The 25,503-nt window shown below is 43.2% G+C and overlaps 1 protein-coding gene across 1 annotated transcript in view; it reads left to right on the forward strand.

The window, feature by feature from the left end:
- The window catches only part of DPYSL3 (dihydropyrimidinase like 3), an 83,829-nt gene extending 67,543 nt beyond the window's left edge, over positions 1 to 16,286 (forward strand). The window contains exons 10-14 of the mRNA XM_069102655.1: positions 4,747 to 4,888; positions 6,910 to 7,080; positions 9,689 to 9,868; positions 10,731 to 10,893; positions 12,384 to 16,286. Of these exons, the coding sequence (XP_068958756.1) occupies positions 4,747 to 4,888; positions 6,910 to 7,080; positions 9,689 to 9,868; positions 10,731 to 10,893; positions 12,384 to 12,472 (745 nt within the window). The 3' untranslated portion in view covers positions 12,473 to 16,286. The remainder of the gene's footprint in view (positions 1 to 4,746; positions 4,889 to 6,909; positions 7,081 to 9,688; positions 9,869 to 10,730; positions 10,894 to 12,383) is intronic.
- The last annotated feature ends 9,217 nt before the right edge of the window (positions 16,287 to 25,503 follow it).

A 25,503-nucleotide genomic window follows, 5' to 3' on the forward strand; every position in this document is an offset into this window, starting at 1 on the left:
TGTGTGTGTGTGTGTGTGTGTGTGTGTGTGTGTGTGTGTGTGTGTGTAGACATACTTTATCCATTATCTTATTCTTTAGAAGTATCTTGGGATGCAGGTTAAGTGATTTTCCCAGGGTCACACAGAAGGTGTCTCAGGTAGGATTTGAACTTAGTTCTCCCTAACTCCCAAGTCCAGTACTGTATCTGCTGGTTCACCTAGATGCCCTGTAGGGTAGCGCTTCAAGTGCACATGCCAACAATGCTGCAGAAATGTGAAAATGCAAAAGGGGGTCACTAGTGGAAAAAGCTTAAGCCTCCTTGCCAAAGAGTGGCGTCGGGAGGTGGGTAGGGTGGATTCTCCTCCCCAGTGGGGCAGCTGGCAGCAGAGAAACCTTCTGAGCAAGCTGCAAGGTGCCACATGGCAGAGGCATGCTGGGGCAGACCCGGCTGCTGGGGAACAATGGGATGTGTCAGGCAGATCGTGTGCAGACACTGCAGGCTGTGGATTCTAAAAATTCTTCGGAGGCCCAGCGCTGGCCTTTCTCATGTTTCCCATCCATGCTGACATCCACTGTGCCGGAAGAAGAATGAGATCCTGCTGGAGGGTTTGTAAAGACTCACAGAGCAGATCTTGTGCCCAGTGCCAGCTTGTCCTCGGCTAGCTCTCACCCCCTAGTGACGGCCTTCTCTTCTGGTGCGCGACTTTAAAGAGCCTGTATCTCACTGGGGCCGGGGGAGTGGACGGGAGAATCCAAACATCTGTTTTCATTGGCATGGGGGACTCCTCATGTGGTGACTCTCCACCAGTACCAATTCATCACTCATCTGCAATTCATAAATCCCAGAGAGTTGCCTGGGGTATTAAGTGATTGGCCCAGCGTCATGTAGCTAATATGTGTTAGAGGCAAGACGTGAACCCAGTCTTGCTGACTCTATCCACTATACTATGCTGTCTCTTAAAATTATCACCATAAGGTTTATAGAGGCAGCAAGGTGGAGCAGTAGACAAAGCGCCAGGCCTGGGATCAGGAAGGCCTGAGTTCAAATCCAGCCTCAGACATTTACTAGCTGTGTGAACCTGGGCAAGTCACTCAGTTTGCTTCAGTTTCCTTATCTGTAAAATGATCAGGAGAAGGAAATGGTAAACCACTCTGGTATCTTTGCCAAGAAAATGCCAAATGGGGTCACAAAGAGTCAGACACAACTGAAGGGCAGCAACAAATTGAAGTTTGTAAAGTTCTTTACAAATATTATCTCATTTGATCTTCAGAGCAGCCCTGGAAGGTAGGCGCTTTTTATTGTCACTGAGTTGTTTGAAGACGAGTCTTGGTAACTTTAGGCTAGGCTCTCTATCCAAAGCTACCCTTTAGGTGCTATTATTATACCCATTTTACACGGATACCAGGCAGAGGCTAAGTGACTTGCCCAGGGTCACCCAGCTAAGGACATGTCTGCGGTGGGCTTTGCACTCAGATCTTCCTGCCTCCAGATCCATCTTTCCCCCCCATGCCACCTTCCTGCCTTCCACTTGCCTAGCGTCTTTCTGTACATGGCAAAGTGCTTTTCTCATCAATATCATTAAGCATGTGTTGATTACCTACTGTATAAAGAGTTCCACACTTGGCACCAGGCTTCCAAAGCCCTGGCAGTGGCTGATGATATATTCAGATCTTTATAACTACTTTTTTAGATAGATAAATAAATGTAACATTTACTAAGTGCTTACTAAAGATGTCAGACACTATGATAAGGACTCGGAGAACTGGTCTTTGTAGTGAATAGAGTGCTGGCAAGAAGACTCATCTTCCTGGCCTCAAATCTGGCCTTGGACACTTACTGACTGTGTGAACCTGGGCAAGTCACTTAACCCTGTTTGCCTTAGTTTCCTAATCTGTAAAATGAACTGGAGTAGGGAATGGCGAGCCACTCTAGTATCTTTGCCAAGAAAACCCCAAATGGGATCACAGAGTTGGACAGAACTGAACAACTTCAGACTTCTAAGACCTACGTTCTTCCCATTCTACTACACTGCACTTTTGATAAAGGAAAAGGAGAAGGGAATAAGCATTTATTTAATACCTCCTATGTGTCAGATGCTTGCTAAGTGTTTTTTAAAAATATATCATAGGGATTAACTCACGTGGATTTATACTGGACCTTTGATTTAATTGGTATAGGAAATTCCTGTGCAAGGAAACTCCCCTTACCAATGGGAGTCAGCACCTTCTCTTCAACTTACAGTCTGAAGAGGATTGAGAGGTTTAAGTGAATGTGCCCAGGTCAGACAGCTAATATTTGTTAGTGTTAGGACTTGAACCCAGGTCTTGGCTTCAAGTCTAGTTCCCTATCTACTATATTATGTCAACTCTCTATTCCCTTTCTAAGAGAATGAGGATGGAAGTGAAAAAGATTAAGAGAGTGGTGATAATAAAAAGAAATATAAAGCATCTTTATGTGAAAGAAAGGTTAAAATCAGAAATCTTTCACTATAAATATTCTTTAAAATACCCTAATTTTATGTAATTATCTCTAATATATATATTTCTATTATATATATATATATCTCTTTATATATATCTCTAATATTTTTCCTTGTAAAGAGATCTAGTTTTAGGAGTATGGCCTATATTTAAATGAAAAGTGTCATAAGTGTAAGGGATCACCACCAATATTAAACTGCTATCTCTGGTCATTTTTAGTGGCCACATCGGTTACTAGAGTTCTTCACTGCTGCCTCCTGGTGGCAAGTGCGTTAATGCAAGCCTCCCATCCCAGATTTAATTAACCTCTTTCATTTTACAGGTGAGGAAACTGAGGTCCCTGGAGGTTTAAGGGACTTGCCCAAGATCATACAGGCAGTAACATCAGAGATGGGATTTACACCCTGTTCTCTACCTGTAGATTAAGTGTTGTTTATACTCTGCTATACTCTTGTTTTCCCACAGCGGAATGTTGGATCCAGAATGGTCCTTACAAGTCAGCCGTTTTGAGCCCTTCATTTTATTTTTATTTTTATTTTTTAATTTTTTTTTCAAAGCAATCAGGTTAAGTAACTTGCTCAAGGCTACACAGCCAGTTATTTTTGTGTGGGTGCCGAGTGTCTGAGGCTGGAACCGATCCCAGGTCTCTCGACACTGGGGCCGGCACTCTTACTCACTGCGCCACCTGACCGCCCCTAAGCAATTGGGGTTAAGTAACTTGCTCAAGGTTACACGGCCGATTATTTTGTGTGGGTGTTAAGTATCTGAGCCCAGAACCGATCCCAGGTCTCCCGAGGCTAGGGCCAGCTCTCTTACTCACTGCGCCACCTGGCCACCCCCGCTTCATTTTATTTTATAGTGGACTAGTTTAGCTTAGACATATGGAAACTAACCTGAGGCCCAGAGAAGGGATTTTACACATTAAAGGCCACACAGCTTAGCGCCATCACTGGGATGAATGGGGATGGAACTTTGTCCTATACCCTCTCTACAATGTCATAGATGTATTTGAATCTTAATCTCTGAGGTGTTTGAGTTCTCTGTTCATGATAATGTGTCTAGTCCTCACATTTTCTTGTAGTTAGAATTTGTGTCCTGGACTCAACGCCCCTGAGATGACTTATTCCTTGGACTGCCATGTAACAGGCTAGCCTCCATAATTAGGTAGCACAAATATTTTTGGTCTTTTAAAAAATTCCTCATTAGAAAGATATTGTCGTGAACAGAAACAATAGCAATGAAATGAAATATGTTTCCTCTTGAGTTTTTGAGAGTCAGAAATTCAATTGTAAAAGAATTTAAATGGGCTTTTAGCACATTGGAACCCCAGAAATGGACTGAATGAAGAGTGGATTGAATTGGAACCCTGGTTCATTGATTCAAATAAGGAGCCTGTTCACATGACACAAGAAGGTATAATAAGGTAGGGTTCTGAGCGGTTACAGTCAGTGTGTCACAAGAATGAACCCCGGGGGGCAACAAAAAACAACAACAGAAAAAAGAATGAACACAGGAGAGTCATTGAACGGTGTGTTCGCACTGGTAGCTGTCAGACACAGACGTGGAACGGGTGGGTGACTGCCTCCCCACTCACACCATCCGTTCTTCTCAAACACGGAGGCTCTGGGGATTTCTAGCAGCTAGGTGGAGGGTGAGTGGAATGCTTGATATGTGCAAATTAAGAAGACCCGAGTTCAAATGCTGCCTCAGACATACACTAGCCAGGTGTCCCTGGACAAGTCACTTAACCTCTGTTTGCCTCAGTTTCTTCATCTGGAAAATCAGTATACTGACAACACTCGTCCCCCAGGGGTGTTGTAAGGGTCAAATGAAATAATGATTGTAAAGTGCTTAGAGAATGCCTGGTACACATAGTAAGAGCTATAGAAATGTTAGCTATTTGTACTGTAATAGTTGTTCCCATCACCATTATTACAAGGTGCTTATTAGCACAATGCCTGGCACATAGGAAGCGCTATATAAATCTTAGATATTATTATCATCATAATTATCGTGTTTATAAAATGCTCTGTACCGTTCCTGGCACATTGGTGCTGTATAAATGTTAGACATCATTATTATTGCTGTCCCAGGGAGATTGGGTGACTTGCTGTGAAGTCACATAAACAGTGAAGTGTGGAGAAGTGGAGGGCCTGAAACAGGGCCCTTAGCTTCTTCCTTGGTACTTCTCTGTCTATGAAAGGGCATCTCTCCTAGCTAGCAGGCCGTCTGGAGGACTTTGCTACCGTCTTTCCCTGACCTGAAGCTTTTCTCTCTCCCACCAGCGGGGACCTGCATCTTGCTGGGAGCGCCCACTGCACGTTCAGCACGGCTCAGAAGGCGATTGGGAAGGACAATTTCACTGCCATACCCGAGGGCACAAATGGGGTGGAGGAACGCATGTCTGTCATCTGGGATAAGGCTGTGGTAAGAAACGGGAAAGGGCAGCTTGGCCCCTCCTCTTGAACGCAGGATGAGGTTTAAGGATCGGAATTCAGGGGATGCTAGGTGATGCAGTGAATAGAGCACTGGCCCTGGAGTCAGGAGGACCTGAGTTCAAATGTGGCCTCAGACACTTAACACAAAAACTAGCCGTGTGACCTTGGGCAAGTCACCTAACCCCAGTTGCCCTCCAAAAAGCAAAAAAAAAGAACTAGAATTTAGGATAGGATGAATGAGTTAAGAAAGCAGTAGGCAACTAGATGACTCAATGGATAGAGCACCGTGACTAAAGTCAGGAAGACCTGAATTCAAATCCAGTCTCAGACAGAAAGTAGCTTTGTGACCCTGGGCAAGTCACTTAACTTTTGTTTGCCTTAATTCACTGGAGCAGGAAATGGCAAACCATTCTGGTATCTTTGCCAAGAAAACCCCGTGGACAGCATTAGGGTGCTGTGGTCCATGGGGTAACATAGAGTCAGATGTGACTGTACGACCACAATTCATTATTATCAGGTAGCTTTGCTAAGCACTGGAGAAAAAGACAGAAAAGTGATGAGGGTTTTCTGGCCCTAAGCATAAATAGTCTGGTGGATCCTTCTTAACACTGTCCTCAGTTACTAAACATTTATTAAGGACCTACAGTGTGCTGTGAGACAGTGCCCCAAGTGCAGGAAGCACTTCTGGAAGGCCCCAGACCTGCTGAAATTGAGCCCCTCTGGCTCTAGTCTAAACATTGGCCTCCACCATCATTATCACTATCAGTAACATTTTTAAATGCTTTAGGTTTTGCAAAGTGCTTTTCTAGAACTTCTGAGGTTCTTTAAAAAGTGCTCATTTGAGCCTCCGTTACCCTGCTGTACATTCTACAAGCATTAGCATCTGTATTTGACAGACGAGGAAACTGAGGATCAGAGACGTGCTCACAGTCACACTGCTAGCTAGTAAGGGTCAGAGGCAGGATTTGAGCTCAGATTTTCCTGACATTGAGTCTTGTGGTTTTATCCACTCTGTCATGAGGATGGCCTGTGAGAAAACACCTTTCTAGTTGTGGAGAGCTTAATAAATGTTTATTGACTGAAAAGAGACTAGACACCAATTTGGATAATTTGTGGAACGTTGCTTGTTTGATTTCCTACTGCACACTCTCTCACCCTTTTCTTTAAAATGTTATATTAAGGCAGGTTAATTTTGTTTATTCTGTGAGATGATTGTTCGCTCTGTGATACTCCTAAAGTACTCTTCTGACCATATCGTTTCCCTGCTCAATAAACTGCATTGGCTCCCAGTTACCCTTAGGATCCCATAAAGCCTCCTGTCAGTCATATAAGGAAATGCTGATGATTTATATGGGTTTATCTTATATCTTGCAACTTTGCTAAAGTTGCTAATTATTTCAAGTAGTTTTTTAGTTGATTATCTAAGGTTCTTTAAGTATGCCATTATATCATCTGCAAAGAATGATAGCTTTGTTTCCTCATTCCTTATTCTAATTCCTTTGATTTCTTTCTCTTCTCTTATTGCTAAAACTAACATTTCTAGTACTGTATTGAATAATAGTGGTGATACTGGTATATATAATGCATGCTTCTTGAAAATACAGATTGTTTCATTCTTTGTCTTTTTATCCCTAGAACCTAACATAGTTCCTGGCACATAGTAGGTGCTTAATAAATGTTTGTTGATGGATTTGAGTGGTTGAAAAGTTGGGGTTGGGGACCATTGACCTATCCATTATTACACCAAATAGTCACTGTCTAGTGACTGATAACTTAAAGATACCCAGTCCAAGACTCTTAAATTCAATGGGTAGGTTGCCTTCCTTGAGAAATGATCATAATCATGTACAGTCTTCCATTATCCACTGGTTATTCCCCAGTGAATCCTGAGGCTTACCATGTTGAAGTTCCATGGCTGTAGTTAGAAAGCACTTAACCCATGTCACCATGTCCTAACTTGACTGGGTGAGGCGGCTATGCATTGACAAATGACCATTTGCACCTGAACAGGCCACTGGGAAAATGGATGAAAACCAATTTGTAGCCGTGACAAGTACCAATGCCTCCAAGATCTTCAACTTGTACCCTCGGAAGGGGAGAATATCTGTGGGTTCTGACAGTGACCTGGTCATTTGGGATCCAGATGCTGTGAAGATTGTTTCAGCCAAGAACCATCAATCGGTAAGGCTTGTTGTGCTGGGGAAGGAATTGGTGGGAACGGGGGTGGGTCATGGGGTTTAAAGGTAGAAGGAGATCTTAGAGGTTATTTAGATTTTAGAGCTGGAAAAAAATGAGACCCAGGGATGTTAAGTGACTTTCCCAAGATTTATGTATAGAGCTTTCTTCCTCTGTAAGAATTTATTTGGGAAGAATTTCACATACGAAGAATAATAACTGAAGTCCATTACATCACTATAATGGACCCTTTCTTTTTAATCTAACTTTTCATTAGAAGGAACTTCTGAGGATTATAGGCCCATAGATTTAGAGATAGAAGAGATCTTAGAGATCCAGTCCCCACCCTCATTTTACAGAGAAGTCCAGAAAGGTTAAGATTTGCCCAGGGTCACAGGCAGTAAGTGGCAGAGCTAGGATCTGAACCCATCTCCCTGACTCCAAATCCCCTGTCATTTCCACCATACTGTGCTACCTCATATAGTCTGGGGCAGCCAGGGCTGCAGTGCACAGAGTGCCTGGCCTGGAGTCAGGAAGGCTCATCTTGCTGAGTTCAAATCTGGCCCCAGACACTAGCTAACTGTGTGACCCTGGGCAAGTCACTTAACCCTGTTTGCCTCCATTTTCTCTTCTATAAAATGAGCTTGAGAGGGAAATGGCAAACCACTCCAATATCTTTTCCAAGAAGACTCCAAATGGAGTCATAAAGAGTCACACATAACCAAAACAACCAGACAACACCAACCAAACTCACCTTCTCATTCCAGTGTAGGAAGCACTACTGCAAAATCTCTGCCAGATGTTTGTGTAGCTGCTACTTGAATTTCTCTGTCTCCATAATGAGGCAGCCCATTCTGTTGTTGTCCAGTTCTGTTAGAAGATTAATTCTGAAATTGAGCCTCCAAATCCTAACATCTTAAAAGTTGAAAGCATCCTCAGAGGACATCTCGTTTAATGTAGGCTTGAGAGAGGATCCCTTCTGCGCTGTTCCCAGGAGGTGGTCATCCATCCAGCCTCTTCTTGAAGACCTCCTCTGAAGGCCTTCTCACTACCTGCCAGGGTGGATGACTATGGTTCTAAAGATATCTCTGATTATTAGAAAGTTTTTCCTTCTGTTGAGACAAAACCTGCCTTTGAAACTTATACCTAGTTCTCTTAATTCCGTCTTTTGGGGTATACTTGAGAACTGTTTAAATACTTGAAGACAGATCTCCTAATTTCCCTAGTGATCTCTTCTAAGCTAAACATTCCTACTCCTTCCAAATAATCCTTATATGACATGGTTTCTATTTATAGTTTCTATAATAGTCCCCCCCCCCCATAGGCACCCTTCTGTGTATGCTCATTGTGTCTCCTCCTTTATTCCTGCATGCATATGTTGTGTTGTGTGTGTGGGTATGTGTGTGTGTGTGTATGCACATACCAAACCAAACTTTTGACTCACATTGGCTTTGCAGTTTATTAACCGTTCTTATTAACCATTATTAACTGCCTCCAGTCCTTTTTAAATGAACTACGGCAAAGACACAGCTACCTCATTTTGTGTTTATACTACTGATCTTTTTTAACCCAGGTGTAGAATTTTGTGTTAGCCAGTTGATTTTTTTTATTGGATCTTGTTTCTGTCATCTGCTATATTGGCTTTTTTCCCCAGCTTTATGGGCAGGTATATCCAATCATTTCCACATTTGATGAGCATGCCACATATGCCTTTATCCAATTCACTGATAAAAACGTCAGACACAGCAGGACCAAGGACAGAGCCCTTTGGCCCTTTACTTAGCAGTTTTGATTCTAGATAGACTTTAATCCATTAGTCACCCTTCTTTGCTTCTAGTCATTGAGTCTGTTATTTTTATAACTGTTATCTTTACCATTCCATCTTGTCTACAAGGATATTATGAGAAAATTGAGCAAATCCCTTGGTTGAATTTTATATATCTTATGTTTGTGGCATTACCTTGTTATATCAATGTGGTGATTTTATCAAAAAAAAGAGTGAGGTTGGTCTGGTAGGATTTATTTTTCATGAACCTGTGTTTGTTCATTGTGACCCCTACTGTCCTGTCCAAAAGCTCACAAAATACCCATCCCTTTGTTTTCTGGAAAAATCTTTGCACTTGTAAAATCAAGCTCCATAACCTACACTCTGAAGAATCTACCTTCTTAGAAAATCAGAATATTTCCCCATTCTCTAGTTCTTCAATACCTTTTGTGTTCTCCACATTCCCCCCCCCCCCAGAAATCAGTGTCCCAGCAAGTTTTTTTTTTCAGTTTTCTGGAATATAGTTCTTCCACACTTGGTGACTTAAACTCATTGAGATCAAGGATTCTTTAGCCATTTTCTCACTTCTCCAGAGTTTCTCTGTTAACTATGGCTGTGTGGTCTTCTTGCTATGAAGACCATTTACTTCGTTAGAGAAAATGACAACTATATAGCAGTCCATCCTCTGGAAGGAGTTGGGGGCATTCTGGACTTTCCTTTTGTCTTTTATTCATGGTGTCTTAGTCCCTTATGATGCCAGAGACAGGTAGGGGACTTAGATCACAATGTCCACAAAGATCCTGCTTTACTTCTCATCTATCCCTTGTGACATTTTCTCTTCTGTTACAGGCTGCAGAGTACAACATCTTTGAAGGGATGGAGCTGCGAGGGGCACCCCTAGTGGTCATTTGCCAGGGCAAGATCATGCTGGAGGATGGCAATCTTCATGTGACCCAGGGGACTGGGCGCTTCATCCCCTGTAGCCCTTTCTCTGACTTTGTCTATAAGCGCATTAAAGCTCGGAGAAAGGTAAGAAGGAGACTGAATCCAAATATAGTAGAAGTCAATGATGGGGGAGTTGAAGGGCTTGGGGCAAGGGCTGATGTTTTGCCTTTTTTCTCACTGGGGTACTGAGAAGAATTGTGAAATATTAGGACACCATGTCTCTGGCTGAGAGATGTCCCTTAGGAGAAGGAGCTTAGCCTTGTGGTCTTATGACCCAAATAAGCCTAGTTTTTGCAAGTTTAGGCACGACATATGGTCCTATAAATTGTAGGCTTTTTAAGGACAGAAGTGATTTTTCGTTTTTAATTTGGTATCTTCCCCAGGCTTAACACAGTATCTGGCACGATGTAGGCACTTTAGAAAGGCTTATCGGATTGGTTGGTGGACATCCCTTTATTCACCATGATTGGAACATCCCTAGAAGTTAAATAGAGCAGAAGGGAAAGAAGATCAAGATATCTCCATGTTATAACTCACTTGCTTGAGTCATTATTGTAATCACGTGTCCTTGGTGTCAATGGGGAAATGTTGGGACAATCTGTGCTTGGTGACTCTTGGTGCCTATGTGTCGTTAGACTAGGTATTGCTACACTGTTTGGCTTTGCCAAAGAAGGACCACCAGTGAGTTCCCTGCTCTGCCTGCATGAGGCCCCAGGGAGTAGATGAAAGCAGTGGCCACTGTGATAGAACCAGAGCTAGGGCCCAGTGTGCCAGACGCTGGCTCCGAGCCCAGGCTTGCTGACTTCCGGTCTTCATTCTTACATCTAAGAGGATTGTGAGCTTGAGTTTAAGCACTTTTCATTTTTGTATAACACCTTACACAAAAGGGACTCAGTAATTATTGCTTGTTGATTTGAATTAATGACATTTGTTCCCCGGGTGGCAGATGGCTGAAATGCACGCTGTGCCGAGGGGCATGTATGATGGGCCAGTGTTTGATCTGACCACCACTCCCAAAGGAGGCACCCCTGCAGGCTCCACCAGGGGATCGCCCACTCGCCAGACTCCCCCAGTGAGAAATCTTCATCAGTCAGGATTTAGCCTGTCAGGTAAGGCTGGACTTCTGTGCCTGGATTTTGGTGGAAAGTATAAGGCTGAAAACTGAAAAATCAAACAAAGCAACAATAATAACCTGTGTCTGTGTGACCTTGGGCAAGTCACTTAACCCTAATTGCCCTCCAAAAAGCAAAAAAAAAAAAAAAAAAGAAAAGAAAATAATAACCTATGTTAATAACAATGAATGCCCTGGAAAATTTGAGTAATAGGCCCTAATGCTGGATGATTGTCTTAAGAAACAGAAAGGTATCTAGTTTGCTGGTTCTCTCTTTTTTTTAAGCAATCGGGGTTAAGTAACTTGCTCAAGGTTACACAGCCAGTTATTTCTGGGTGTGGTGCTGAATATCTGAGCTCAGATTCGATCCCCAGGTCATCACGACACTGGAGCCGGTGCTCTTACTCCCTGAGCCACCTGGCCACCCCTGCTGGTTCTCTTTCTTAAGGGAATAGTTTCTGGGGACAAGAAAGTGTCCTAAGTCACCAAGGAGTGCTGGACCTGAGGAGTTGTGGGAAACAGTAGTCCTCTGGTTTAACTCATCTTATTTTATAATTTACATTTAAATGTTTTTTTAAAATTTAAATTTTTAAATTTAGAATTTTACAATTTACAGCTTTAAATTTTACATTTTACAAATGCAGGAACTGAGATCCCAAGAGATGACATGTTTGGTAGTAAAATGAACTTTCCAACCTGGGCTCTCTTTGCCCCTCTGTCCAGGGTTCTTTCCAGTGTATGATTTCTACTACCCTCCTACTTTATAAAATGAACAGCAGGGAAATACAGACTTACTCAGTTTGGGGCAGCTGGGTGGTGCAGTGGGTAAGAACATTCTACTTGGAGTCAAAGAGGACGAGAGTTCAAATCCAGCCCCACACACTTGCTATGACCCTGTGTGAGTCACTTATTTTGCTTATCTGTCATCTCATCTAAAATGAAGATAGTAATAGTACTTTGCTTACAGGATTATGAAGAATATAGCACTTTGAAAACCTTAAGAGTGCCAGTTATTATAATAGCATGACAAATACGGAAATATTTTTGATACCTAAATAAAAACCATACCAAACTTAATTACATATTCTCACCTAGTTTGGGGGCAGAGTAGGAAATGGAAAAAAGAGACAGTGAGTTGGAGGGGCAGCTAGGTGGCCCAGTGGATAAAGCCCTAAGCCCTGGAATCAAAAGGAACTGAGTTCAAATGTGGCCTCAGACACTTAGTAGCAGTGTGAGCCTGGGCGAGTTACTTAACCCCTACTGCTTCAAAACAAACCAGACAAAAAAGTGAAAGGGAGAAAATAGAGAGAAAAATAGGGAGAGAAAGAGTAGCTTAGAAATGGAGCATGGGGGTAATTGGGAGAGGCAGTGAGAAGGTCAGGAACAAAGGGAAGGATATGTATTTTTGGAAAATGGCAGGCAAGAATTGGGAAGCCACTCAGTGTCTTCAGCCCTTGACATTAGTCACTTTCTTATTTGCAACTGCAGGTACGCAGGTGGATGAAGGCGTCCGCTCTGCCAGCAAGCGCATCGTGGCGCCCCCAGGAGGCCGTTCTAATATAACGTCTCTGAGTTAAGTAGCCCCAAAGAGGATGAGAAACGAGAGAAGATTTTTCAAAGCCAAAATGGTACATTGGTATTTAAGAAAGAAAGTGAATCCAAACAGTTCCAATCTGAAGAATCAATAAGCCTTCAAGCCTTATTTTTTTTTCTCCCAGTGCTACTCGCTTGCCTAGCTTTAAGAGTATTGCTTCATTTTTGTTTTCCTTTTTTTGCCTAACCTTGAGAGTTTTTTTCCTCTTCCACATGCATGCAGTAAGATGAGTCACTAAGTTAAGAGTCTGTAACCTACATACGTGTTGCGCGCTTGTGTACTGCTGAGTTATAAGACGGGGGATAGACAAAGCTGGGAGTTCAGGGAACCAAAAAGATAGAACGAAAGGGAAACAGGCCGCTTGGGGTGGAAGGGTGGTGGGAGCCCTGGCAGAGGGGCAGTGGGTGGGCTGAGTGCGGGAGGTGGGTGGGCCAGGGGAAGGAAAAGGGAATGTTGTGTATTGTGTTGAGTACTTGTGTTTCCAATGAAGCCAGTCGGGCCGGCCACCGTCGTCACCTCCTCACATCACGGTACCACGGGGCCTCCAGAGAAGGCAAGCAATTTCTGTCACGTAGCCTTTGTTACATTGCCTATTAATCTGACTTGTGTTACTTTGTACATTTTATTAAAAAACGAAAGGCAATCACTTCTTTCCACCTGCTTGGTCGCCCCATTCTTTGGTCTCTTGCTCAGTTATTTTCAAGGCCTCTTCACTGGTCTAGCTCCTTCCTCTCTGGCCTGAGGAGAGAAAGGTGCTTCCATTTTCTCCCTTCCTGCCGGTGTCCTCAGCCACATTTTTTTTGGCCAGGTGACTGGTGAGAGGTGACCCAGGGAGGCAGGGCATAGATCCTCAAGATGGCAGTGGTACCCTACAAGAAGTGGCTCTTTAACTGCCCACTGGATGGTGGTTCATTCTTGCATATTGACGAGGAGAGAATCCCAAGGACATTTTAATACATAAAATCAGGTTCTTGTGTTGGATGTGGCCAAAGCAAAGGTTCTATCAAGCCTCCTGGGGGAAGCCCAGCCAAGTGGGCCTGGGAAGTTGATTTTCTTAGTTTCTTGGTGCTCTTACAGCTTCAGATTGGATGGAAGAATGTTTTGGGGTTTTTTTTTTGGCAAGCATTTTTCTAAGTATCCCTTGAAATTTTCGTTAACAGTAAGGAACCTCATCTCCTGTGGATCCAGGGATGGGCATGGGAGAAGGGAAGAAGTCAGAGAAGACTTTTTCACTGACATTTTCTTTTTCATTTGTAACTGATCCATTTTATCCTTCATTGAGAAGTAAACCTGTTGTGTTTATGAGGACTTGTAAAGGTCAGGAAAGGATAGGCCTTATTTTCCACCTTAGCAAAATGTGAGTGTTGGACTAGATAATCTAAGATCCCTTGGAGTGCTTAAGCCATAGGGCTTAATCATCATAGGGCAAGAGTTTGCTAGTGAGGTAGAGTTAGACAAAGTGGAGTCTTGCATATACCTTCTTTTGTCTTCTGAGTTCAAGCTTTGATTGTCTACTGCTGATCATTTTCTTGCAATGTGTATTGCAGGCCCAGACTCTCTCTGGCATACCTGTGAGCAGGAATAGAGAACATGGGCGTAGTTTTCCTGAACCAGGAGATTCTGAGGCTTTTCCACTAATAACATGTTTTTCATTTTCAGGTTTATGACCTGAGGAAGGCAATTAGTTGAGTAGACAAACCCTAGATGAGCAGAGAAGAGGGCTCCCAATGTTTTTTAGGGTCCCCTCAACACTCCATCTTGTTCCTTTGGGGACGGAGGATGGTGGTGTATTTCCATTTCCCCCTTCTGCTCAGTGTCCCTAGCCCATTTTTGCCTGAAGAAATATCAGGGCCATCAAACCAAGTATACCTGCTGCTGGTCTGTATTGTGAATCAGGCCAGAGATGGGGAAAAAAAAACAAAAACAGACTGAAAGTGACTAGGGAGAATTTAATGAATTGAAATTTCTTTTAAAATCATTTAGTGTGATAACCTCATCTCTTACAAGGACTTTGAGAAAGTAGAATGAATGAAGACCGAAAACCCAGTTGTTGAGAGTTGAGAGAACCCAGTTCCCTAAGAGAGAAATGAAATTAAATCTGTGCACCAACCCTGGACAGGCACCTTATCAGTGAAGACACATTCGTGTCTCTGAGGGCCAATCCTTTAGTGACCACTGCCTTGAATGGTTGTTTGGCATATTATTGTTCCTTCTTTTCCTCTGTTTTGAATCCATTCTAGATGTTAAGGCTAAGAGAAAGTAGCATTTTAGATTTGTTTCATCCTTGGGTGAGGGGAGGGATAGAACAAGGCTTATGTCAGTTGGGGTCACTGGTCCCAGATATAGACCTTTGGCCCTTTGAACTTACGGTGAGTGTGCTGAGAATAAATACTTTGCTGCTTCTTTGTAATCCCAAGCTATGGCCACAAGATAGCGCCAGCATTACAGAAATGAAAATCTCTAGCCTTTCTGCCTCTTCTTGAAGAGGTCAACCCACTTATGGCCCAAGCAAGCCCTCCATATTATCTTTCTTTTCTCATGGTTGTCCACCCACCTCAACCATGCCCGCCTTGTTATTAAAAGATTCTGACATGAAGATATTGATCCAGACCTTTCAATTTGCACATGCAGATTAAGCCTAAAATCTGTAGAGATTATCTTGGGGGGGGGGGCAGACCAAAAGATTGAAAGGAAGATCTCATCTTTGTTCACTTTGGTAACATCTTGCGAGACCCAGCAATTCTAGGCGAAAAATAAATCTCCAGCACCTTGCTGAGTTTGGCTCCTACAGAATTGATTACTTGGATTTTAGAGTCTTATGTCTTATTTTTAAATGGCTGGGTTTCTTATTGAACAGTAGCAGGAAAGAAAATGACATCAAGTAATACCCTACTGTCCAAAAAAAATTCATCAGGCTTCTCCTTTAGGTGGTCAGTAAAATGTAGAAGAAGGAAATGACTCACAGCATAACCTGTAGAGATTAAAGTTCTGGGCTCCAAAGGTTTTGCCAGACTTTTCATGATGACGTATAACACACCCTCGTCCTCTCTCTCTTTAAGCCTACTTCTCCTTGAGGCAGGGCTCTCAGATGGCCTCTTCAGCCAAAGTTTGCCATCTCCCATCCCTCCCTTACCCTGAGCCCTATGATCTCTGATCCTGTGGCTTCTGGAACAGCCCTGCTTTCATTCTTGTTCCAGTCACCTCTGGTTCTAGATTCCAGTCAGCTTTTCCTGGAGTGGTGGGTGGGAGCAGGTGCTAATGAAATTGTGACCTTTCCCACCACTATAGATTCAGTTGAAGTAAGAAGATGGTAGTGTTTTTAAGTGAGCAAATGGATGCTCTCTCCATCTTTCTACCTCACAGGTACATTTTCTTTGATTTTACTGTGAGGCTGGACTGTTGTAGCCCAGAAATAACATGCCCGGCAGGTTGAGTTTCCAACTTCACTTTACTGCCAAGGGTTGTCTAAGCTTTCTTCATGGGAAGACCCAAGCTGGATTCCCAGATATACTCACTGGCTGTTGTGGGCAGCCAACATTTATTGTATATTTCCTCCTTTCCCCTTAAACTCCTTCTATTGACGTATGGTTTGTGGGTGTCAAGTTCTTGTATCTGGTGAACGTGAAAGAGAGGACAATGAGCCTTCCTGTGGTCTGTAGTTGCTATGAAGCAGCTCCCGTGTGGAAGAGCTGTTTGGTTTGAACCATAAAGAAAACAGTATTTTGAGTTTAGCTGAAGAAAAGTTCATCCAAGTGACTGTTACTGTAAACCTGGTTATTAAAATAATTGTAAAAGAACATGCTCTTTGTGTCCAGCCTGCTTCTTTGTGCGTGTGTGTGTGTGTGTGTTTGTATGTGTGTGTGTGTGTAACAAGTAGAAAGTTCTTTGAGCCATTAAGGCTCTTAGGATCACAACTAGAACTGGAACAGAACTTCAAGACCATAAGGTTCAGCCACTTTGTTTTACAAGTAAAGAATCTGAACCTCAGAGAGGCTAAATGATTTACCCAAAATGATTTGTCATCAACAGACAGGCAGGGATATGAACCGGCTCCTCTGATGCCAAAGCCTGCGATACTCTCCATTGTACCACACGTCATTTCCTCATAAACATGAAGACCTCGTATAACTAGGATGCTCCAGAAATGAGAATTCTTGTGAATTTTTCTGATTATTTTGAAGGTGACTATGAAACCCCTCTTCTTTCCATTTCAAGCTTTGCCCAGCAGTGGTGAATATGTGTGATGGGGGGTGGGGTGGTTCCAGTGAGTTAGTGAACAAGGGAGATTGAATAATTTGCTAAAGGTCATATAGCTCATAAATGCCAAAGGTTGGATTTGAACCCAGATCTTCCTGAATTCCAAGTTTAGTGTGCTAGACACTAAACAATAATACTACCTCTTCATAAGGAGAGTCGATCAGAGAAATGAAATTACTTGACTGTACAACAGAGAAAGTAAATGTGTTAGGATTTTGCACAGCTCTGCCGTACTCAAATCCAGTTCACATAAGTCAAGATAACAAGCTCATGATGTCATTGTCTTCAAGTGCTTCTGTCTTCAAGAATGAGACAAGGGTTCCAGAGATTGCAGAGAGAAAAGACTTCCAGAGCAGGTGATTATGAATTAAAGCTTGTCATATATTTCTTATGTGTGTGCCTCCTTACTCTTATGATTTGAGTTTAAGGCTACTGCCGTGTGTTTGTGTAGTTGTGGGAAGGAGCCAGCCAGGGTCTCCGGAGCAGTTTTCATATTAATTGTCTTTCCCATTGTATCACCAAGGCAATATTCACAGCACCAATGGTAACTATGAATATGCTGGCAGAAGTCTGAATCACAAAATATAACAGACTCTCCGTATAGAAGACAGAAGCAAAACATTCAGACATCAGAAAGCCAAATCCCAACACCAGAAAACTGAATCCATCATAGCAACAACACAGCAGGGAGCCACACCATCCTTTAGCCTTTTCACAAACACTCACAAGCCTAGCTGTCTGCTTGCCTGCATCCTCTCTTTCCCACCAGTGCTAGCTGCTCTGACTTCCCAGTTTCCTCTGGGCTCTGCTCCACCCGTTCAGCAAATTCCTCCCACCATAGGTTCCATGTGATTAAATTCACCCTATTAAGGGGCAGAGAAGATCTTCAAATTCCCTTAGGCCTATTAAAGGACAGGGAAGATCTTTAAATTCCCATTTCCATTACAGTCATGTTATCTGAGAGTAGTAGTAGCAACTGCCCTCTAGGGGCCCAACCACCATCCTCCACAATCCCCCCTCTACTTTCTGCTTTATTTCCCCCCCCCAAAAAATCTGGGATAATTTTCTTTTGTCCTGCTCAGTCTTCATTTTTGATTTCTTGAAATATAACTCTGAAAAACACTTTTTAAATGGCCCATTGTGTTGTAGATGGAACTACTTGACTATGCTTTTAAACACAAATCATTCTGGCTTTCATTTAATGGCCAATAATAGGCCCAGTCAAGTCTCTGTGGCCCATTGTTTAGGGACTGATGGCCTAGAATGATTGTAAATAGCAATTATTTTCTGTTCTGGCAGGAAACTCTGGGTTTCTTCCCTTCGCATATTGATAGCTTTGGTGGTAAATTGAGCCATCTTTTATCTCACTTCTTACCAAGCCCTTAGTCATTGAGTGAGCATGACCTCAGACAGACTGAGATGGAAAAAGACTAATTTAGAGAGGCCAAGGTCACCCACTGCATCCTGCGCCATTACCAGTCATCTTGACCATTGTCTTCCCACGGGGACTCCAATGACTAGAGGAGTTAAGGCGTACAACTTTTCTTTGCCTTACTCAAAGCCAATTCACTCAAAAGTCAATCATGCCTGAGATGTCACTGGTCCTCTTCAAGAACAAAGGATGAACAACAAATGTGTTTGCCGTAGGATTCAAATAGGGGTCAGTCTGCATGACTCCCAAGTACAGCAATAGCCACTGTTTCCTCTTGTGATTAGATATCTAGAATTCCCATCGCCCCCTTCTCTGATCCATTTTCCACCAGGCTGCCAAAGTAATCACCCTAAAGCACATTTGATCATGTGACTCCACTCAGGAAGTGTCTATAGCTCCCTATTACCACTAGGATAAGAACCTCAGCTTGACATATAAGCCTGGTGAGTTTTCTCTTGCAAGTTTTTTTTCAAAAATAAGTTGAGCAAAACCAATGTCATTGCATTAGATTGCATATACAACACTTCAGATCCATAGTCTGTCAACATCTGCATTTAATATCCTTAACACTCTGGCCCCAGGCTACCTTTCTATTTTGTACTACCTTAAGCCCCACTTTTCTATCTGTACTATTTTATACCTGTTCATGCATTCTATGTTGTGTCTATTCTATGTTCAAACAGTTGTTTGCTTCTCTCAATGCAAGAGAACTCCCCAAAAGACAGCTGCCATTTGGGTGAGGGAGGTATGGACAGTGAACTCCAATGAAAATCTGAAGATCTCAGGGCACATCTGCTCTGATCTCCATGTGAGCAGGAGTCCACTTGAGGAAATCCTGGACAATTCCAGCCTTTGTTTACTGTGCTTTAATAGTGAATGGTTGACCCACTACCTCCCAAGGCACCCACCCATTCTTAGAGAGCTGTAGTTGTCAGAAAGTTCTCTGCATGGACGTGAGATGCCTCAGAATTCCTGCCTCTAGTCTCTCCCCATTCCAGTTCATTCTTCACTCAGCTGCCAAACTGATTTTCCTAAAGTGCACGCCTGATCATGTCACCTCCCTACTCAGGAAACTCCAGCAATTCCCCACCATCTCCAGGAACAAATAGAAAATCATTGGTTTGGCTTTTAAAGCCTTTCATGACTTGTGAAGTCCAGTCTCCCTTGACAGTTTTTTTTTTTTACTTCAGGATCCAGTGAAACTGTCTTCCTTACTGTTCTTAGCACACACTCCCATCTTTTTTTTTCCTTTTTGGAGGGACAATTGAGGTTAAGTGACTTGCCCAAGGTCACACATCTAGTTTTTGTGTTAAGTGTCTGAAGTCGAATTTGAACTCGGGTCCTCCTGACTCCAGGGCCGGCGCTCCACTCACTGCCCCACCCACCTGCCCCACTCCCATCTTCTAGTTCCTCACATTTTCACCAGATGGGCCCCACAACTGGAATGCCCTCCCTCCTTGTCTCTGCCTCCTGGCTTTCAAGCCCTGGCTAAAATTCCATCTTCTACAGGAAGCTTTTCCCAGTGCCCTTTAATGCTGCCTTCCCTGAGAATATCTCTAGTTTACCCTGAATATGTCTTGTTCCCAGGTTGTCTTCCCATTAGGTTGTGCCCCTTCAAAGCCTTTCTTTGTATCTCTCAGTACTTAGCATATAGTGCCTGGTATATAGTAGGTACTTGCTAAATTTGCATGTTGATTGATCTACTGATGGGTAGAGCTGGTATCCTGAAGGTGGAAAACTATCAAAGTAAGTCCTGCACAACCTATCTCTTATAGTCAAGATTCAGAGTTCCAAATAGATCTATTCCTTTGTTTGATGCCTACTGAGAACATGTTGGCAGGTAGAGGGTTAATTGAGATTGTGGGAGCACTTAGCATGCAGCTCTTGGGGGAGCCACACTGGCCTTCCAAACAAATCAAGTGATTAAGGAAGAGTTCAGGGCAACAGCCAACCCGCCTGCCTGCCGCCGAGGTATTGTTGGGCCTAAGAAGAGGCACTGTCTGGATTGAAAGATACATTTATTCGCTCTCCAGGCAGAAGGAGGCTTTAGTGACTGGGAAACAGAGCTGAATGTGGTCTTCCTGGCCACAGATCCTGTTTGTGCTGGGCACTTGGAATGTCAAGCTGCTTTTGTGACCACGATGGATTGGGGCAAAGATGTTGAGGAGCATGTAGGGAAGCAATAAAACTGGGGATTGGCAAAGCTGCAGCACACAGTGGGAGATGGGAGACCAGGGCATGCCCCTTCAACTCTGAGCCCGGTTCCTTCATCTAAGTGGGGATGGAAGTCATCATACCACTATCTCCTAAGGCTATCGTGGGGAAAGCATTTTGTAGACTCCTAAGATTCTACAGGAATGAGTGTTCATTTCTCTGGCTGTCCCCCATGGCTGGAATGCTCTCCCTCTTCCACTCCCACAACTGGCCTCCCTGGCTTCCTTCAAGTGCCTACTAAAATCCCACCTACAAGAAGCCTTCTGCAACCCTTCTTAATTCCATGCCTTCCCCGTTAATTTTATCTCCTATTTATCTGGCCTATACCTTGCTTTGCATTCATTTGTTTGCATGTTATCTCCCTTGTTAGACTATAAGTTCCTCGAGAGCAGGTTTTTGCCTCTCTTTGTAGTTCCAGTGCTTAGCACAGTGCCTGACACACAGTACACAATTAATAAATACTGATTGATCGAATTAGGCCAAGTCCCATCATCTTATAAATAAGAAAATTGAGACCCAGAAAGGTAAGACTTGTCCAAGGCTGCACAGCAAGGCTGCCCATGTCCATGAGGTTTGAGAGTAAGCCAAGGAAGCAGAATCTGGGCTTTCCTAGACTTCCGATGCCTAAACCTTGGCTGGTGAGCCCAGCTTGTTAGGACACAGTCCTGGAAGTCATCTGTAGACTAGATCTCCACATAGAATTTATTATTAAATTATTGTTAGTAGTAATTGGTAAACAGTAAAAATCATTACTTATTATTATTGAACAATAGTTTATTGTGATCCATGACTATGGGACAAAAATCAGTTTTTCTGAATTGGGAGAGATTTCAGTGACCATTTAGTCCAACCCATACCCCTCAAGTTCCTAGTACATCATAATAATGTTAGCCAGTCTTTCCAATTGTTAGCTGACATTTATTTGGCATTTTAAGGCTTGCAGAACACTTTGAATATACAGCCTTGGTTGATCATATAAGATAAGTGGCCATCTAGCCAGTCTGGAGACTTTGAAATGAGAGCAACCCCCCTGCCCAGTCCATTCCACTTTGGGTTAGTTCTAATTGTTATGAACATGATTTTCCTAACATTGATGCCTGTAGTTCTGACTTCTAGGGACAATAAGAATGAAATGAATTCTTCTGCCCCAAGTTAGCCCCCTTTGGGTCCTCCCCACCCCAAGTCTTCTCCAGCATAAGCATCTCCAGCTCTTTTATTGATCTTCAGATGGATGGACTTGAGGTTCTTCTGATCTGGGTCACTGTTCAATCATATCTAACTTTGTGACTCCACTTGGTATTTTCTTGGCAAATACTAGAGTGGATTGCCATTTCCTTCTCCAGCTTATTTACAGATGAAGAAACAGGCAAACCAGGTTCTGTGACATGCCCTGAGTCACAGCTAGTAAGTGTTTGAGGCCAGATTTGAGCTCACTAAGAGGAGTCTTCCTGACTCTAGGCCCAGTACTCTATCCACTGTCCCACCTAGTTACCCAGTGATTAAAAGTCTAATGCTCCACCAGCTAAGCCATCCTGGCATCCTTCTGCCACCTAATTGCCCTCTTTTGGTGCTTGAAGACAACTATTCTGTTCCACTCTCCCAACCTCCCACCTGCAGTCTTCTGCAGTATAAGCATCTCTGCTTCCTTTGTGCTCCACATATGGGGCAGACTTGAGGCTCTTCTGATCTTGGTCATCACTCCAGCTTATTAATGTCCTTCCCAAAGTGTGGCACCTCAGACAGCACCCAGGCCTCCAGGGATGCCATCCTCATGCCAGCCAGACCTCTTGCAGTTGCATTATGCTGGTCATGAAGGGGTCTTGTCGAGCAAGGAAGCCTTTCCTCATCTCTCTTAATACTAGTGCCTTCCCTCGGCTGATTATCTCCAGTTTCTTTGCATCTTGCCTCCTCGTTAGACCTGAGTGTCTTGTGAGCAGGGATTGTCTTTTGCCTTTCAGCTTGGCAGTGCCTCCCATGCCACAGTGCCACAGGCCTGGTACATGGATGCTTGATAAATGGGTGCACTTGTACCTTCAGAATATGTTCTCTCTAGAAGCAGAAGTGGGGGAGGGGGTTAGTGATGGCCATATAAGGCGGTATTTGATGTCTCTGCTACAGATTTTATTCATTCTGGATACTTTGCTTAGTTTCTCCAGCTGTTCTTCTCACTTAATGTCATAGATTTAGAGCTGGGAGGGACCTCAGAGCTCCTAGTCTAACTTTTCTATTTTTCAAAATAAGGAAGCTGAGTCCCAGGGAGACGTATTAACACCTTGCTAAAAACGAGACAGTTAAGTGGCAGAGCCAGGATTGAGTCCCATGTCTTCCAATGCCCAGGCCAGTGTCCTTCCCACTGCAGCATGATGCTACTTTTTGTTCAAGGTTACATTACTGCAGCTCCCCAGAGGTGCTTGGTCTCTAAGCCACCGTTGAGAGAGCTCTTAGACACACATACACAACAGCAGAGAGTAAGACATTTGACTCTTTAATTTCATTAGTGGGACACAGACAGTAATTAGAACAAGTGAGGGGCGTTAGAAAACAAGGTTGTATGGTGCTCTGACATCTGGTGTTGGACAACAGAGATAACACCCAGCCCTTTCTTCATTCTCTTCCTTCAGCTTGCACAGTTCACCCTCCCTTATCATGTGAATACTGGAGCACAGCCAATGATCATCTACAGGGAGAATCCTTTGGAAGATCTCTGCCCTGCTTCCTTTTTAATCTGCCAAATGATCAAAGGGAGCTACAATGATGGGTGATCGTGGTCACTTCATACAGTTGCAACTGACAATTCTCCTGAGAAGGGCTACTCGACCACTCTAATTAAATGAATCTCAGCCTTCTCTAGATGTAGAAGAAAGAGTGCTGTCCTTGGAATCAGGACAGCTGGGGCTGGGTTCCAACCTGGATACATACTAGCTATGTCCTTATGTATAAAATGAGAATGGTAATATTCATAGGGTCTCCTTCACAGACTGGCTGTGAACATGAAAGCATTCAGCAGGCTTGAAGGCACTACATACATCAAGTTGATCATAGAATGGTAGAAGTGAAATGGTTTCAAAATCACCTACTCCAGCCCCATTGTTTTAGAGATGAGGAAATAAAGAGAAGTGACTTATCTTTTGGAGGTTATACAGCTAATAAATGGCAGCGCCAGTACTCCAGCCCAGGTCTTCTGATTCCAAACCCAACATTCTTTCCGTTCCCCGTTGCTTTGGGTTCCAGCCATAACCTCTAGTCTTAGCTGGGCTCCCTTAGCATTTTAAAGTCATTGTGGCCCATTGGCCTGGGTTTCATATCCCATGACCCCAAACCTCTCTACCCTATCTGTGCTGCCTAAGTCAACATGCATTCACTGGGCAGAAAGTCCAGGGAAACAGTGTTATTAAGAAAAAATGCTTCCAACCTTATAAACATAGTGGGTCTATAAAGACATTTTTCTGCTGTGATGGGTGGAGATGATAGGTCAACACTAATATAGTTCTCAGGAACATATGTCACAGATGGCTACCATATCCCTTTCTTTTCCAAGACTGGAGCTCTCAGATTCAAGTTTAAGGAGGCATGGAATAGGCCCTGAAAAACCTAGGGTCATGCAATTCAAGTCGATTCAAGTGCCTCTTATATGCTAGTCACAGGACAATCACTGGGGATACACAAAATAAAATCAAATGAACATTGCTTGGCCTCAGGGAGTTTACATTCTAATGGAATGTAAGTAGTTGTGGGTATATTGCCTCAGCCCAAGGAAGGTGCTGGCTTTAGCCCCTAACTCGTGGAATAGAACAAAAGAGTCTCAGGTTTGGCCTCAGTGTTGCCAACAACTATTCAAGAAAATGTTTCGAAAAAGGTTTAGTAAAAGCCTGGGGCTGACTAGTTTAGCAATGAGAAAGCTTCTAAAGGGTATTTTTTTTTTTTGCTCCAGTTTTCTGGAGGCTATACCAACACAGACAAAGCTTCTATTTTATTTTTGGCAAACAACTGTATAAGCAGGCCAGTAAGGGTCCAGGGAGGACATTTTTGCCTTATCCAGATCTGTCATGTCCAGTTAGTGAATCCTAGTTCCTAAAAATCAATGGCACGGGGGCGGCTAAGTGGTGCAGTGAATAGAGCACCAGCCCTGGAGTCAGGAGGACCTGAGTTCAAATTTGAACTCAGACACTTGATACTTACTAGCCATGTGACTTTGGGCAAGTCACTTAACCCCAGTTGCCCTGCCTTCCCCCCTCCAAAAAGCAAAAAAAATCAATGGCACTATTCCAGTCCCATATGTAGAGTATTAGAAATGAACACTAGTTAACTAGGAATGTGAATTATGGATATTTTGCAAGGTTTCTCTCCTGCTTCAGACATTCTAGATGCATGAACTAGACATGGCAGTGGAAGATGAGCCAAATGGCTTGCCTTCCTTCCCTTTGGTAAGATGTTTGTCCCTGAAACATTCCTTAGGAAGTTCTTTCAACAGTTCTTTAACTAAGAAGAAATGTGTGACAGGGAAGAAAAAGTCTATGACCTTTGGAGCTCAAGTCAGAACAACCAAAACACATAGTTTGGCTTGAATTGCAAATGACCATGGAAACTCTTGGCCTTTCCTCTTTGGAAAAAGAGTCTGGTCTCTTTCTTATTGCTGATGACTTTATTCTAGTCCCCAGCAGATCAGACTGTGTTAGAATAAGGGCTGGTGATTGGAGAGAGCTCCCTGAATAAGAGATCTTATTCAGAGAGTGTTTTACATACATTATCTCACTTGACATACTTTGTAGTTGCAGGTGATTGTTATTATTTGTCCTTCCTTCTCAAAGAAGACCATGATGTTAGGAAATCAAGAAAGTGATGCCATGACTTGCAAGTGAATTGGGTTTAAGTGAGGGAGGGCTTTGCAAAGTCACCAGCCTCACTTTCTCCTCTGGAACTATCTGGGTCCGATGGCAAGATATACATCAGGATGACTAGAGATATCCTGGATGCAGTGGGAGACCTTGGGCTTTTTAAGCTGTTTGTCTGAGGCAATGTCCATTCAGTGATTAAGGCAAAGAATGGCCCTAGTAAGAAAAAAATTGATTGGCCAACAACGCTCACTGAACCATCAAAACCCCAACAATGAC

The sequence above is a fragment of the Petaurus breviceps genome, unplaced genomic scaffold, assembly GCF_028583685.1.
Source record: "Petaurus breviceps papuanus isolate PSGF00001 unplaced genomic scaffold, PetGlider_PUasm1.0 551, whole genome shotgun sequence".
Lineage (NCBI taxonomy): Eukaryota > Metazoa > Chordata > Mammalia > Diprotodontia > Petauridae > Petaurus > Petaurus breviceps.